This window comes from Danio aesculapii, chromosome 11 (assembly GCF_903798145.1).
Source record: "Danio aesculapii chromosome 11, fDanAes4.1, whole genome shotgun sequence".
NCBI classification, from domain to species: domain Eukaryota; kingdom Metazoa; phylum Chordata; class Actinopteri; order Cypriniformes; family Danionidae; genus Danio; species Danio aesculapii.
In genome coordinates, this window is record NC_079445.1 from 16,946,053 (window position 1) to 16,959,930 (window position 13,878).

Below are 13,878 nucleotides of genomic sequence, written 5' to 3' on the forward strand. Positions count from 1 at the left end.
GTTTTTCAAGCCTAACGGAATCATTTTGATCGGGGCTGTTAGCTTTCCGTATCTTTCAAGCACTCTTTGAATGGCTTCATTCTTAATGAACGGAGGTACATTTGATAGCACAATTTTTTTTGCTGGGCTCGACAGCGGCATTACCGGCACAAAAGTATCATTGATTGTGATTCCACTTTCAATGAGATCATCAACTATTCTGACTTCAGTGAGAAAAACAACACTGCTTTATTCATTCTAGAAGCTGATTTAATGTTCTGTCCACCAACCTTTTCGCTGACTGCAACCAACACATCCTCCACAGATATGGAATCATCAGAAATGCATTTAAATCCATGTTTGAGCGTCAAAAGCGAGAAATCCTCGCTTGACCCCATTGTCGGAGTTTACCGACCTTGGTCGGCAAAAAAAACAGCAACTATAATATAATTTAAGACTATGCTATTAACTCTTAGAAAAAACAAAAAACGAAAACAAAAAAATATATGGTAATTGATAAGTTAGTGAAACAAACTCTCAAAAGCGTGTTCCAACCCCTGAAACTCCTCCCACTACCCACAATCCTGAGAGAGAGAGAGAGAGAGAGAGAGAGAGAGAGAGTACAACACCAAAAATTGCTTGATATAGTCACACGATATGGTAAGATATCATAATGTAAACCTGCCTATTAATAATTTTACTTTAACTTACGTCAATTTAAACGTTACAGCTTTATATAACGAGTGACAATTTGCCCCAATTTGGAATTATAAGCGCGTTATACACATATTTATTATACAAAACAGGTTTTTTTTTTTTTTGTTTATTTAGGCTTATATTATACTTTTTTTTTATCCAAGCGACCCCATTTAACGTTAAATGTGGTTTCGTGTCCTGTAGAACGACCCAGTTTCTACTGTGATGACATTATATAAGAAAATCTACCTAAAATATTATTTGCTAAATATATTTTTTTCAGCAAAGTTTTTAGTTTGTTTGTTTATTTCGTTTATTTATTTAGACATTTATTTGATTCAGTTATTATTATTTGTTTTAATCTTGTTGATTTTCTCTTTTAACACATTAATCAAACGTCATTTTAATTATACATTTTAACGTAACTTGTATAATTTCTTTAAATGTTTTATTTTGTATTAAGTTTTTAATAGTTTATTTTAGCCAATTTATTTTACTGTTTCCAGCTTTTTTTGTTTGTTTTTGGTGGATATTTAATATAAAAAAAAATCAAATAAAGTCTTTCATCTTTATATTTACTGATTTCTCCTTTCTTTCAGGAAAAGTGGCATATTGCATTATCGGCTTGGCAGTGAAACCACTTCTCATCATCTTAGAATGTTTTCCATTTACTAAATAAATAATAAGCATCTCAGTTGTACCAAAAATCTAATTTTAGCCAATTTATTTTATAATTATCCGGCTTTTTTGTTTGTTTTAAACGGATATTTAATTCAAAATTAATTGGTTAACAAATATGCAAAACAAACCAAACTGAAATGATATAATTTTGAAAAATGCAAAAATATGACTGATATTTGTTCAATGTAAATTTCAAATTTAATGTGTTTATCGCAATTACAGGATAGGGGTCCCTTAGATGAAGACAATCATATTTTGGGGTTTGTGGCATAGGACCACCTGTCTGCAGTTTTAAATATGTTACTGTACACATTTGTGTATTTAAAATGTGTGAATGATATTTGTAAAGTGTGCATCTGATGATGCTGTGTTGTAGATATGGCCCCGTACTATGAAACCCTGTGTAAGGAGCTGAAGTGGCAGGCGGACACTGATCTGTTGAGTAAGATGAAGAAGGCTAACGAGGACGAACTGAAGCGTCTGGATGATGTTTTGGAGGATGCAGAGAAGAACCTTGGAGAGAGTGAGATCAGAGATGCCATGATGGCCAAAGCTGAATATCTCATACGCATCGGTGACAAGGTACACTGTAAATGATGGATTAAACTAAAGTTGAAGTATTTCGGTAGAAAAAAAAAATTTGTCAAAAGTCAAATAATTAATATTTATCATAAAATAAGATTTTTTAATTAAATAAGTAATATATTGTGTATTTAAGCATTATATGCATTTCATTGAATGAATAAGCTTGTTGGCTTACAATTTGGACTTTTTCTGATAAATGGAATACATTTTTTTTTTACCTAAACTATGTATACTACTGATCAAAGATTGGTTTTTATTATTATCACGAATATAATTTCTTTTTATTTTTTTTAATACAAGTTTTATGCTGACCCAGTCTGCATTTATTTGATTAAAAACACTATAAAGTAGGGCTGCACGGTATTGGAAAAATCTGAAATTGCAATTTTTTTTTTTTTTTTTTTTTTTGATAAATATTGTGATATGAATACAGTTTCACAAAATAGTTTTAATAGCTCTATTTGACATTTTTCTGGGGGACATTTTCTATTGAGTCAGATCAATCTCAAAAATAATACATTTACAAAAAAACAATTTATAGATCCACAACACAATTCACATTCACAAAATCTAAATTCAAAACACAATTCAAAAATACAGAAATCCAATTCGTAATTCAAAACATGATTCAGGTGCACAAATCCAGTTTGTAAATTGAAAACGATTTAAAAATACAAAAATGCAATTTGTAAATTTAAAACATAATTCAAAATACAACTCGGAAATTCAAAACATGATTAAAAAATACACAAATACAATTGTAAATTCAATACATGATTCAAAATACACAAAATACAGTGTTGTAAATTCAAAACATGATTAAAAACACAAATTCAATTCGGAAAAATTCAAAACATGATTAAAATACTCGAATACAGTTCGTAAATTCAAAACATGATTAAAAATACACAAATTCCAACTCGTGAATTCAAAACAACTCAAAAATACTCAAATACAATTTGTAAATTCAAAACATGATTAAAAATACACAAATCCAAATCGTAAATTCAAAACATGCTAAAAAAATACACAAATCAATTTCTTCAATTTAAAATACAATTCGGAAATACATAAATCCAATTCATAAATTTAAAAAACACGATTCATAAACACACAAATCTAGTTCACTTCATAAATATATTTATGATTTTTGACTTGTAAATTTATGAATTGTTTACAAATTTACAATTTGGATTTTTGTAAATGTGAATCGCTTTGTGCATGTATGAATTTCATTTTGTAAATGTATTATTTTGAGACTGATCTGGCTCCATATTTTCTGTATGTCAGGTACAGAACTTGAATAATCACAATGCAAAAAAAAAAATGCTTTTATTACTTTGTCTCATTTCTAATCGAAATATTCTTAGATCAAGTAAAAATATTGTTTCGTTTTCACCTCAAGTCAAAATTGAGTTTTTTTTTTTAAACAAGCAAATTTATCTGTCTGTGGGAGAAGTAAAATAATCTTGTTTTTCTTTGAATTGTAGATATTTGGACTAGTTAGAATTTTTTTTCCTGTATAATTAAATACAATTCATCTTTGTTACACCTCCAAACATCACAATTTTTTGTGCCCAAATGTTTTAAACTCTCTTGAAATACTCAGTCACAGGCCTTAAAAATACATGCAAATGACAAACTTTTACTCTTATGGTTGAACTTAGCAGTGACTTGTGATATCGATGCTGAAACGATATATTGTGCAGCCCTACTATAAAGTTTAATACGTTTTAAAATATTTATTGTTTTATTATTAATCATTATATTATTAGTATACAATAATATTATAACTGCTTGATTATAATGATTCCAGTCATCAGTGCAAGATTCTACAGAATATCATAGTGTTATTAACGATAATAATTATTATTATTATTATGTGGAAACTATTTTATTTCACTTTATAGTCTGAGAATTTAGGAATAGATTGAGTTATAATTTTAGAAATATATTTTTATTAGTTTTTAAGTTCATATTTTTGTTTGTCTTTTTATTATTGCATTTTATAATACAAATTTCATAATAATATTACTATAGTTAAAGTAACAAAATAAGTTTGAAGAAATTACAGCTTTAAATGTATTAGTATTAAATTAATGATAAAAAGATATTGCAGACAAGCATCATTTTCTTTTAGTATTGTATTTGATTGATCTGTTAAGCTTCTCTGTAGTGACTCTTAGACTGACTTTTGTCTTTATATTTACTAATTTAATTTCTCCTCCTTTCTTTCAGGAAGGAGCCCTGACTGCCTTCAGGAAGACCTACGACAAGACTGTTGCTCTCGGCCATCGCTTAGATATTGTTTTCTACTTGCTGAGGATCGGCCTGTTTTACATGGACAACGACCTCATCACCCGTAACACTGAAAAAGCCAAAAGGTACACTATAGATTTCATATTTATTTTTATCTTTATTTGTATCTTATCATCATAGATGTTAAACGTTGGTTGATGCATGAACTCTTTGTCCAGTTTGATTGAAGAAGGCGGTGACTGGGACCGGAGGAATCGTTCTGAAAGTTTATCAGGGCCTCTACTGTGTGGCCATTCGGGATTTTCAAAGCAGGCAGCAGAGCTCTTTCTGGACACTGTGTCCACATTCACCTCCTATGAGCTCATGGACTACAAGACGTTTGTCACATACACTGTTATGTGTGTATGATCGCCCTGAAGAGGCCTGACCTCAGAGAGAAGTGAGATAATTTATGGTTATTATAGGTTGAGTGCTGACTTAAATAAATATGTCAACAACTTTGCTAAAAGCATGTCTCATGAGTGTGATGAAGCCTCTTAACAATAATAATGGGTATAGCGAAGTAAAATCACAAGCCGTAGTAGCATGAGCATCATCACAAATGTGATGTATTTGATTACCACAGTTCAAAAGCATTTTTTAGCCCGTAGTTTCCATGAATTACCAACAAATTTGGCCTGCATGATATTGGCGAAATTTAATATTGTGATACTGATTGAGATTATTCTGTTGGGGAGTGAATTAGCATAAAATATAATAAGCCGTTACTTCAAACATAGATAAATACAATGGACCCTTTTCACAAGACTGTTATGACGCTTTTCGTCAGCATCATAAATCCTGAAAGTTTTTAATATTTTAATTAAAAAAAATGTAATTTTTAATTAAAAAAATTTATATGTATATATCATCTGTGCATCAAATTACAAAAAGGAATTACGCTTATGCGAGGCCTTTGAAATGTAGAGTCGTATATGGGAGGGCTATTCAATTAGCGGCAATTTGTTCCGGCCCTCCAATTAGTGTGAACAAGATATCAAAAATAAATTTAGTTCAGTTGAAACACGGTCGCTATCGTATGAAGTTAGTGGACGTGCGTCTGTTGAAGGCTGCGCAGATAGTGAGTCACATGACATTAAGGGTGCGAGCAGCCGAAAACATTTGCGTATGTTTGTAGAAAAAGGCCTTTGTACAATGCCACTGGTATCGTTATTAGGGATGCAACGATCAGCAAGATTTCACTTTTAACTGTGCTTTAATTCGTCACAGTTAATTAATTGTAAAGACTAAACAAAGTTGTCACCTGTTGCGCTAGTTTAAAGTTCCGATCTTGTACACAGAGGTTAATCTGCCTGTACTGTGTGACTTCACGCGTAGCGGCTTCCGTGTCCAAGCGTTATATCAAACTGTATGGGGAGACTCATCAAATGGTATAATAAACGTTTACAAAGCGCTGTAATACTTTCGAAAATCCATTATCGTTACTATGTTCGGGAAATGCGGATCCTGGCCTACAGTCAGCTGCTGGAGTCCTACCGCTCGCTCACGCTGGGATACATGGCCGAGGCCTTTGGAGTCAGCAGTTCATTGATCAGTACGCTACCCATTCATACAAAACCACTAGAGCCAAACTAAAAATAATTCAGACACCAGATATCACTTTATATATTTTTTTAAAAACTAGTGTGTGGAGGACTCTGTAATTTGTTGATGCAAGTAAAAATACCAAGGCCAAAAAATACAGTGACTATAAACTAACAGGAAGTGAAGAATCTTCTGCTATGAATGTAGGAAAACATTTGCTGCATCCCAATTCACATACTTGTACTACGCCCTAAAAGTACAGTGTGGGCCATTTCTATGGATACACCTTAATAAAATGGGAATAGTTGGTGATATTAACGTCCTGTTTGTGATGCAGTATATGTGAGAGGGCTTGTAATAACTCATGAAAGAATAAAGTTGCGTTAAAACCAAGCACACCATTGTTTTTCTTGTGAAATTCCCAATAAGTTTTATTAAGGTGTATCCATATAAATGGCCATATAAAGAGTATGCAAGCTTTGGGACATACTACTTCGTTGTTAACGTTGTGTTGCTTGGTTATGAGCCCTGTCAATCATTCACATTTCTGTCATATTTAATTTCCTACCTTACTGAAGAAGCATCTCTATTCTCGAGTCTTTCATGCAGAGAAATCTCCTCAGGTCTTTGGATAATTCTGCATTCAGACGTTATGTCCAAGCACGTCTTTATAGAAGTTCAGTATTGTTGTTGCAGATAAAATATCACACAGACAACGCGATTTAAATATTTTCCAGTGGGCTACATATTAATTAACAGTCATACATCCTGATCGCAATGTATAAATCCACACCTAATATCTGATGGCCAGAAAGAGACATTTTTTAATTGTCAAAGTTTGGTACTTGTGACGCAGCAATTGCGGAGACTGTTGTGTACACCATGGTTTTATAGAAAATTCACTTTAATGTGGGAAAGGACTAAAAAGTGGTCATAAATGAATATTTTCTGAATGTAGAAGAACCCTACTTAAGCAATGCACTGCTTTTGTTGTGCTTTGAAATACAACATTTGAATATGTTTGTTAAAAAATCCACATTGTACAATGCAGTGATGTGATGTAGATTCAAAATACAACATATTAACATTTTAATGTAGAAAAAGCCAACGTGGGTGTCTTAAGGAGCAAAAATAAAACATATGGGCTCTTATATGGTGTTGTGTTATCACTCATGTTGAAAAGTCATATCTCTCCGGCCCCTTATTTGGGATGCTTTTCATGAACTGGCCCCCATTATAAACTAATTGAATAGCCCTGCTGTATGGGGAGGACATTAAATTTGAAGTTGTTCTCACTTCTGGCTGCCGTTATCAGTCTCAAACTATTTGTTTCCTTTCTCTGAAACGGGGTGTGCGCGGGGGTCTTAAAAAATATTAAAAGTTGATGAATTAATTGTGAGAAAATTAAGGCCCTTAAACGGTATTAAAAAGTCTTAATCACATTTTACAAGGTCTTCATTTTTGTTCAAGCATTGTCCAAAGTGTTTGACTTCAAAAAAAGCATAAATATATTTATTGTTCTAATACTGACAATAACGTGCTCGATCAACGCGATTGGTTCAGGCCAGGGCGCGTCTGGCCAATCTCCTCCATCCGGGTAATGTGACGTAATTTACGATAAACACTGGAAGGTGATGTGACGCTCTCCACATGCAGTGTAAAAGAGACGGTAAAATGGGAAAATGTATGTTTGCGTACTCCTGGTTGGAGAAAGACGAGTTTAAACAGTGGCTGAAGCCTGTCGCTGAAAACAACCGTGTAAATTATTCTTTCAAGCTTTGTTTCTCCTGAGCTTATCTGTGTTCTGTTGCATAGTTGTGCTTCGTTGATTTATTTAACTACAACTGTTTATTAAGTTAAAGGTTTGATACTGATTAGAACTTGAAGTGGCGATGAGGTCTTCAAATATTCTGAGGTCTTTAAAGGGTATTGAAATTACCTTTAGGATTCCTGCATATACCCTGTGAACGTTTTGATAACACCATCGTAGAAGTTTTCTTTTATTATTTAAGCAAATAGGATTGTAAAAAAATTACTTGTTGCTGTACCCTCTCATTTACTGCACTCCAAGTTTTCCCAACTATGACGAATTCCGCTGCTGAAATATCCGGAAATGTGAAAAAGGTCCATAGAACAAAGATAGAAGTGAAATATTTTATACAGGAATTGAATAATCAGATGTAAAATAACACTGTATAGTCTTCATGGTATTAATAATTAAATAAATAAATCTTTATTAGGAGTTATAAACAGTGCAGTTTTGTGTGCCTAATTGCTTACACAGTCACAGGCCTTAAAAGCACATGCAGATGACAAGCTTTCACTCCATTATGGTTAAACTCTTCAGTGACTCAAAAATCTTAAACGTATAATCCCAACATATAAACTCAACATTGCACTTCCTGCAATGCGACTCGCGGATGTGCACATTGGATATCGATGCTAGAAAGATATACTGTGCAGCCCTAATGTAAATTATACACCAGCTTGTTTTCCTTCATCTGTTTTAAGCAAATTGTGTTTGCAATATAATGTTTAGTTCCTTCATTTTAGTAAATCATAGTCGCATTTTAACAATTTGTTCTCAAGTTATAATTGAAGGACAACGAGGGACCAAAGTAAAGACAGAACAAACTGATAAGCTGTGCTGGGATTCTCCATTTGTGGCCACAGTTTATCTAAACAGAGTGAACAAATGAGTAAATCATTTCCAGATTTGTTTTGAACTTGTGCTCACTGAATTTGTAATTATTCCTGTCACATGCACAGATTTCTTTGATTTATATTTATATTGAAGTGTTATATTTAAATCTTTTTATTTAAAAACTACAGCTGTAGAATAATTCAGACGTGATGTTATAAGGTCAAACAAAAAGGAAATGGTAATAATAAATGTTTCACATAATTAATATAATAGGTAACTTTTGTTAATGTTGAACACCCCCCTCCAAAAAATAACAAAAAAAGCTTAATTAACTAATGCTTTGAGGAATTTTATATAAGACAAGATTGCAGAAAGCAGCTTTCCCTGTATAATTTCAAAACAGATGTGAATCGAATTAAAGTAAAATAGGTTACATCATGAATAGTTACATTTCTGCTCTTCACAGGTGATCAAAGGTGCCGAGATCTTGGAGGTGTTGCACAGTTTTTACCTGCGGTGCGTCAGTATCTCTTCTCTCCTCTACGAGTGCCGTTACTCAGTATTCTTCCAGTCACTGGGTGAGTAAACTATTAGCGGAAACAGCGTAATACCTCGGCGTCAAAATACATTTGAGGACAATGCTTTTGCTCAACTGCCCACATTGGTATTATTTACAGTGTTTATTGAAAGCTATTCGGTCCCAAAATGCTCTTGCGTCTGTGTGTTTATCTTGCAGCTCGAGTGGAGCAGGAGATGAAGCATAGACTGGTTGTTTGCCTCCACATATCGTTACTATGTTCGGGAGCTGCGGATCCTGGCCTACAGTCAGCTGCTGGATCCTACCGCCTCGCTCACGCTGGGATACATGGCCGAGGCCTTTGGAGTCAGCACAGAGTTCATTGATCAGTACGCTACACATTCATACAAAACCACTAGAGCCAAACTAAAATAATTCAGACACCAGATTACCACTTTATATATATTTTTTAAAAACTAGTGTGTGGAGGACTCTGTAATTTGTTGATGGCAGTAAAAATACCAAGGCCAAAAATACAGTGACTAAAAACTAACAGGAAGTGAAGAATCTTATTGCTATGAATGTAGGAAACATTTGCTGCATCCAATTCCCATACTTGTACTATGCCCTAAAAGTACAGTGTGAGCCATTTCTATGGATACACCATAATAAAATGGGAATGGTTGGTGAATTTAACGTTCTGTTTGTGATGCAGTATATGTGAGAGGGCTTGTAATAACTCATGAAAGAATAAAGTTACGTTAAAACCAAGCACACCATTGTTTTTCTTGTGAAATTCCCAATAAGTTTTATAAGGTGTATCCATATAAATGGCCATATAAAGAGTAATGCAAGCTTTGGGAAATACTACTTCCTCGTTAACGTTGTGTTGCTTGGTTATGAGCCCTGTCAATCATCCACATTTCTGTCATATTTAATTTCCTACCTTTCTGAAGAAGCATCTCCTATTCTCGAGTCTTTCATGCAGAGAAATCTCCTCCGGTGTTTGGATAATTCTGCATTCAGACGTTATGTCCAAGCACGTCTTTATAGAAGTTCGTATTGTTGTTGCAGATAAAATATCACACAGACAACGCGCATTTAAATATTTTCCAGGGGCTACATATTAATTAACAGTCATACAAACGTCTTTACCCAAGCCCTCTCTACTTTACGGTCGCGCATCCCATCATGTTTGTAATTTATTTACACCTTGTCACCCCGCATTTGTAATTCTAATCAAATTCGCTCCAACCCGCAATGTATTGTGGGCAATAGCAGCGGTTAGAGTATGGGGGATGGTTTACAATTAAACTTTTTACAGGATATGGTAAACCATCCGGGAACCTGTGGCATAATCTTTTCAACATACTATGATTTGGGACATACTAATTCTATTTTCTAATACTACTTAGGAGGAATAGTATGCAAATTGGGACGTAGCAATTGAAGTTTAGGTTTGCATGAATCTGGTTGACAGCAAGACTACAGGCTGTCATGGAGGTGACCATTGAATTGTTGATCGTTGTGTGAATGTTGTCCGTTGTATGGATTATTTTTGGTTGACTGTAATTCATTACATCCTGTTCTGTTCTATCAACATTATCAAGATAAGTTCATCATAATACCTTTATAGTGAGAAAATATAGATTATAGGTATACATTTTGACGGTATGATACGGTGCCTTGGATAAAAATACCACGGTTTCATGGTATTGTGATTACTGCTCTAAAATAAGTTCTTATTAAATGTGCTAGGTTAAACGAGACACAATTTATTTTATTTGAAGAAACATTTATATATTTGGAACCGTAAACATGTCAGTTCTGCTCTCTTCATTAGTTCCTAAAACACAGATTTCTTCCAACACGTAAAATACATTAAAAAGACCTTACATAACCTTGAGAACGGTAAAAACTGAATGTTTTAGTGTATTAACCTTTGACTTTTCCAAACCGTAGTAAACCTTGAAAATGGTTATGATGCCTAATAGATTATGTGAAAATGTCTAAGGTGTCTGAATAAATTTTGTACATTAACATGCTATTTTCTACACTCACTTGGCTTGTTTCTTTCCCTAAGGGAGCTGTCGCGATTATCGCAGCAGGGCGGTTACATTGCAAGATCGACAAAGTCAATGAGGATTGTGGAAACTAACAGGTAAAGAATCCTTGTTTGTCATTTTAAGTCATCTATGGTGCTTTTTTAAATACTGTTCATGTAGTGTTTGAGATCACAAAAACAAGGTTTCTACATGTCCTATATTTTAAGCTTCTAATTTTTACAAGACCATAATGAAAGACATTTCACACTTGCACAAGGCTAAACGCTAAAGATTTTGTAATGGCCAGTTAAAACTTAAAAAAAAAAAACATTAAAAACAAATGTTATTGTAAGACAGATAATTAAAGCTTTATTAATAAGTAAATGCAGTTAATAAACACGTTTATTAAACTTATAAAATAGATTGTTAGTGACTGGATGGGTGTTGGCCAGATTGGGTATAGCTTTACATAGAGGCCTAAAATTTGGTTTTTGAGATTTAAGACTGTAAGACACCACAGATACCATGAAATCATACCCTCGGTATACTCACTGCTTTGGTGATTAAATGTCCCTAATTTATGTGTATTCGCGTCTCCTTTAACGGTATATACCAAATGTTTTTTTAACTCGCATCTTAATTTGTTTGCAGTTGGTGCATTTTTGTTTGACTTGCGCCATTCCCTGCCCCCTGACAACCGCAGTAACCTGTGAGAACATTTAATGAGTTTCTCGAAGAATCACAACAAATCAGCTGAATCATGTCTCCTTGAAACATTCAAGTAAAATTATAAAACAATATGGGCGTCGCTTTAGCCCTCCTATATTTCCATTCAGCCCCCCTAAAACTTTTGCGATTACCTCATGAACTGTACACTACTAAATGATCGCCTCAGTCCCTTTTAAATTTGATATAAAACAGCGGCAAGAATTTCACTTCTCCGTTTTCAACTTGTTTTTCATTAGTCAGCCAACCACAGCTGTGCAGACCGTGAGCACAAAGTGTGTGTTTATCGATAGATTGTTAGAATATCCGCATATTTGCAGTTCTTTGCTATAGAAAACACTTGTTTCCTTGGTGCTCCCCTCATCAGCGCAGATGTTTTTCTCCAGTGAAAATGTAACCCCTAACAGACATGTTGCTCTTTATTTCACAATTAACAATGAAAATAAAACACAGTGCATGTGCATTCACTATATCATACATTCATGCACAGGATTAAAGACTTAATGAATGTACTCATTTTAACTTCATATCTAACATCATGTGATGTATCAAATTAAAAATGATTTCTTATTATAACTTATATAATGATAGTGAAATATGTAAATTATCCTTTAAGTTTTAATATGTTTATATTTATGCCATTATGAATTTAAAAAGTGGCTTGTTTTATTTAATACATGGATAAAAATTTACTTGAGTATGGGCTAGTATTTATATATAAGGTAACTGATGTTTAGTATGTATGTGTGTGTGTGTGTATATATATATATTATATATATATATATATATATATATATATATATATATATATATATATATATATATATATATATATATATATATATATATATATATATATATATATATATATATATATATATATATATAAGCTAATGAATCAAAGAAACATTGTCATTCGCCGTTTCTTTGCCTATTTTTAAAATTTGGATTGTGTGGGTAATGGTACACCACCTTTTTTTTTAGGACTACACCACTGATTGGGATGATCAAGTCTTTTTCTATGCAGTGCGATTGCATAAATTAGAACAAATTACAAGCATATATATATATATATATATATACAATAGAGCTGAAAAAACTATTTAATAAGTGCGTTTTGGTTTTCTATAAAGTCTAAAAGTATTCAGGTATAAAAAATTGAACATTTAAGCAAAATAAAATGGTCATCATTGTATAAAAATAATAGTAACTTTTAATTTTTTACAAATAATCTAATCCTGCGATGTGACTATTGCAGATCCACGCATTGCGATATCGATGTTCAAACGATATATAGTGCAGCCTTAAGGTTGCGGAATTCATCATAAACTGTATTTGTTTTTATTTTTCCTCCAGACCTGACAGTAAAAACTGGCAGTACCAGGAACCATAAAGAAGGGAGATCTGCTGCTGAACAGAGTGCAGAAGCTGTCCAGAGTGATCAACATGTAGTCCAGTATGAGGCGTTTGACCAACATCCACGTCTTTTCTTGTGAGCAACTTGACTTTTGTTTATGTACAGTATATAATAAAAGTGAATTGGAGGAAAACTCTCTGTCAGTGGTGTGTGAGTGGGAAAAAAAGAGTCAGACACAAATTTCTTATAAATAACTGTATAAATTATTTTTTTTTTTTATATATTTACAGAAACTTGTTACAAACAAATATACTATACAATCTTTTCTTTAAATATTAAGTAAATCTACCCTACTGTGTTTGTTCATGAATTACATAGCAGCCAACACACAAAAGTCCAGCTGATCAAATGATTTTTGAATATGTATACAAAAAGAAAAATCAAAATATACACACTTGTACATGTTTATATGTAGAGGCTTCTTCCCCAAAAAGCAAACGGTTTCGTTTTTTTCCTCTTCGATTCACATTCCAAATCTGTGGTGTTTAATCAAACATCTTCACAAAGCTCTCATCGTCTGAAAACAGTGGAGTTACAATTTCAAGGTAAACAGTACATAATCTGGTTGAAATCATCGACTTAGCCACACACAAAAAAGTCTATCCCTCTCTCACTATCAAAAGTAGTCATAAAAGAATAGAAGGGACAGACAGGAAGCTTTTCTCACGTCATCAAGTAAGTGTTACTCCATGCATCTCATCCAAGAGTTACCGCTCTACTTGAAGGGGAAAAGTGTGACGTATGA

At 33.2% G+C, this 13,878-nt stretch overlaps 1 protein-coding gene across 1 annotated transcript; it reads left to right on the plus strand.

Moving 5' to 3' along the window:
* Positions 1-1,701: 1,701 nt before the first annotated feature.
* Positions 1,702-13,266, plus strand: psmd6 (proteasome 26S subunit, non-ATPase 6). Its single transcript, XM_056468069.1, is given in 15 exon segments — positions 1,702-1,938; positions 4,180-4,325; positions 4,419-4,458; positions 4,460-4,504; positions 4,507-4,591; positions 4,594-4,639; position 5,167; positions 8,895-9,006; positions 9,165-9,190; positions 9,192-9,334; positions 11,029-11,039; positions 11,042-11,088; positions 11,090-11,106; positions 13,073-13,098; positions 13,101-13,266. Coding segments are annotated over 15 exon segments (1,017 nt in total). The 5' UTR covers positions 1,702-1,734; the 3' UTR covers positions 13,169-13,266.
* Positions 13,267-13,878: the final 612 nt, after the last annotated feature.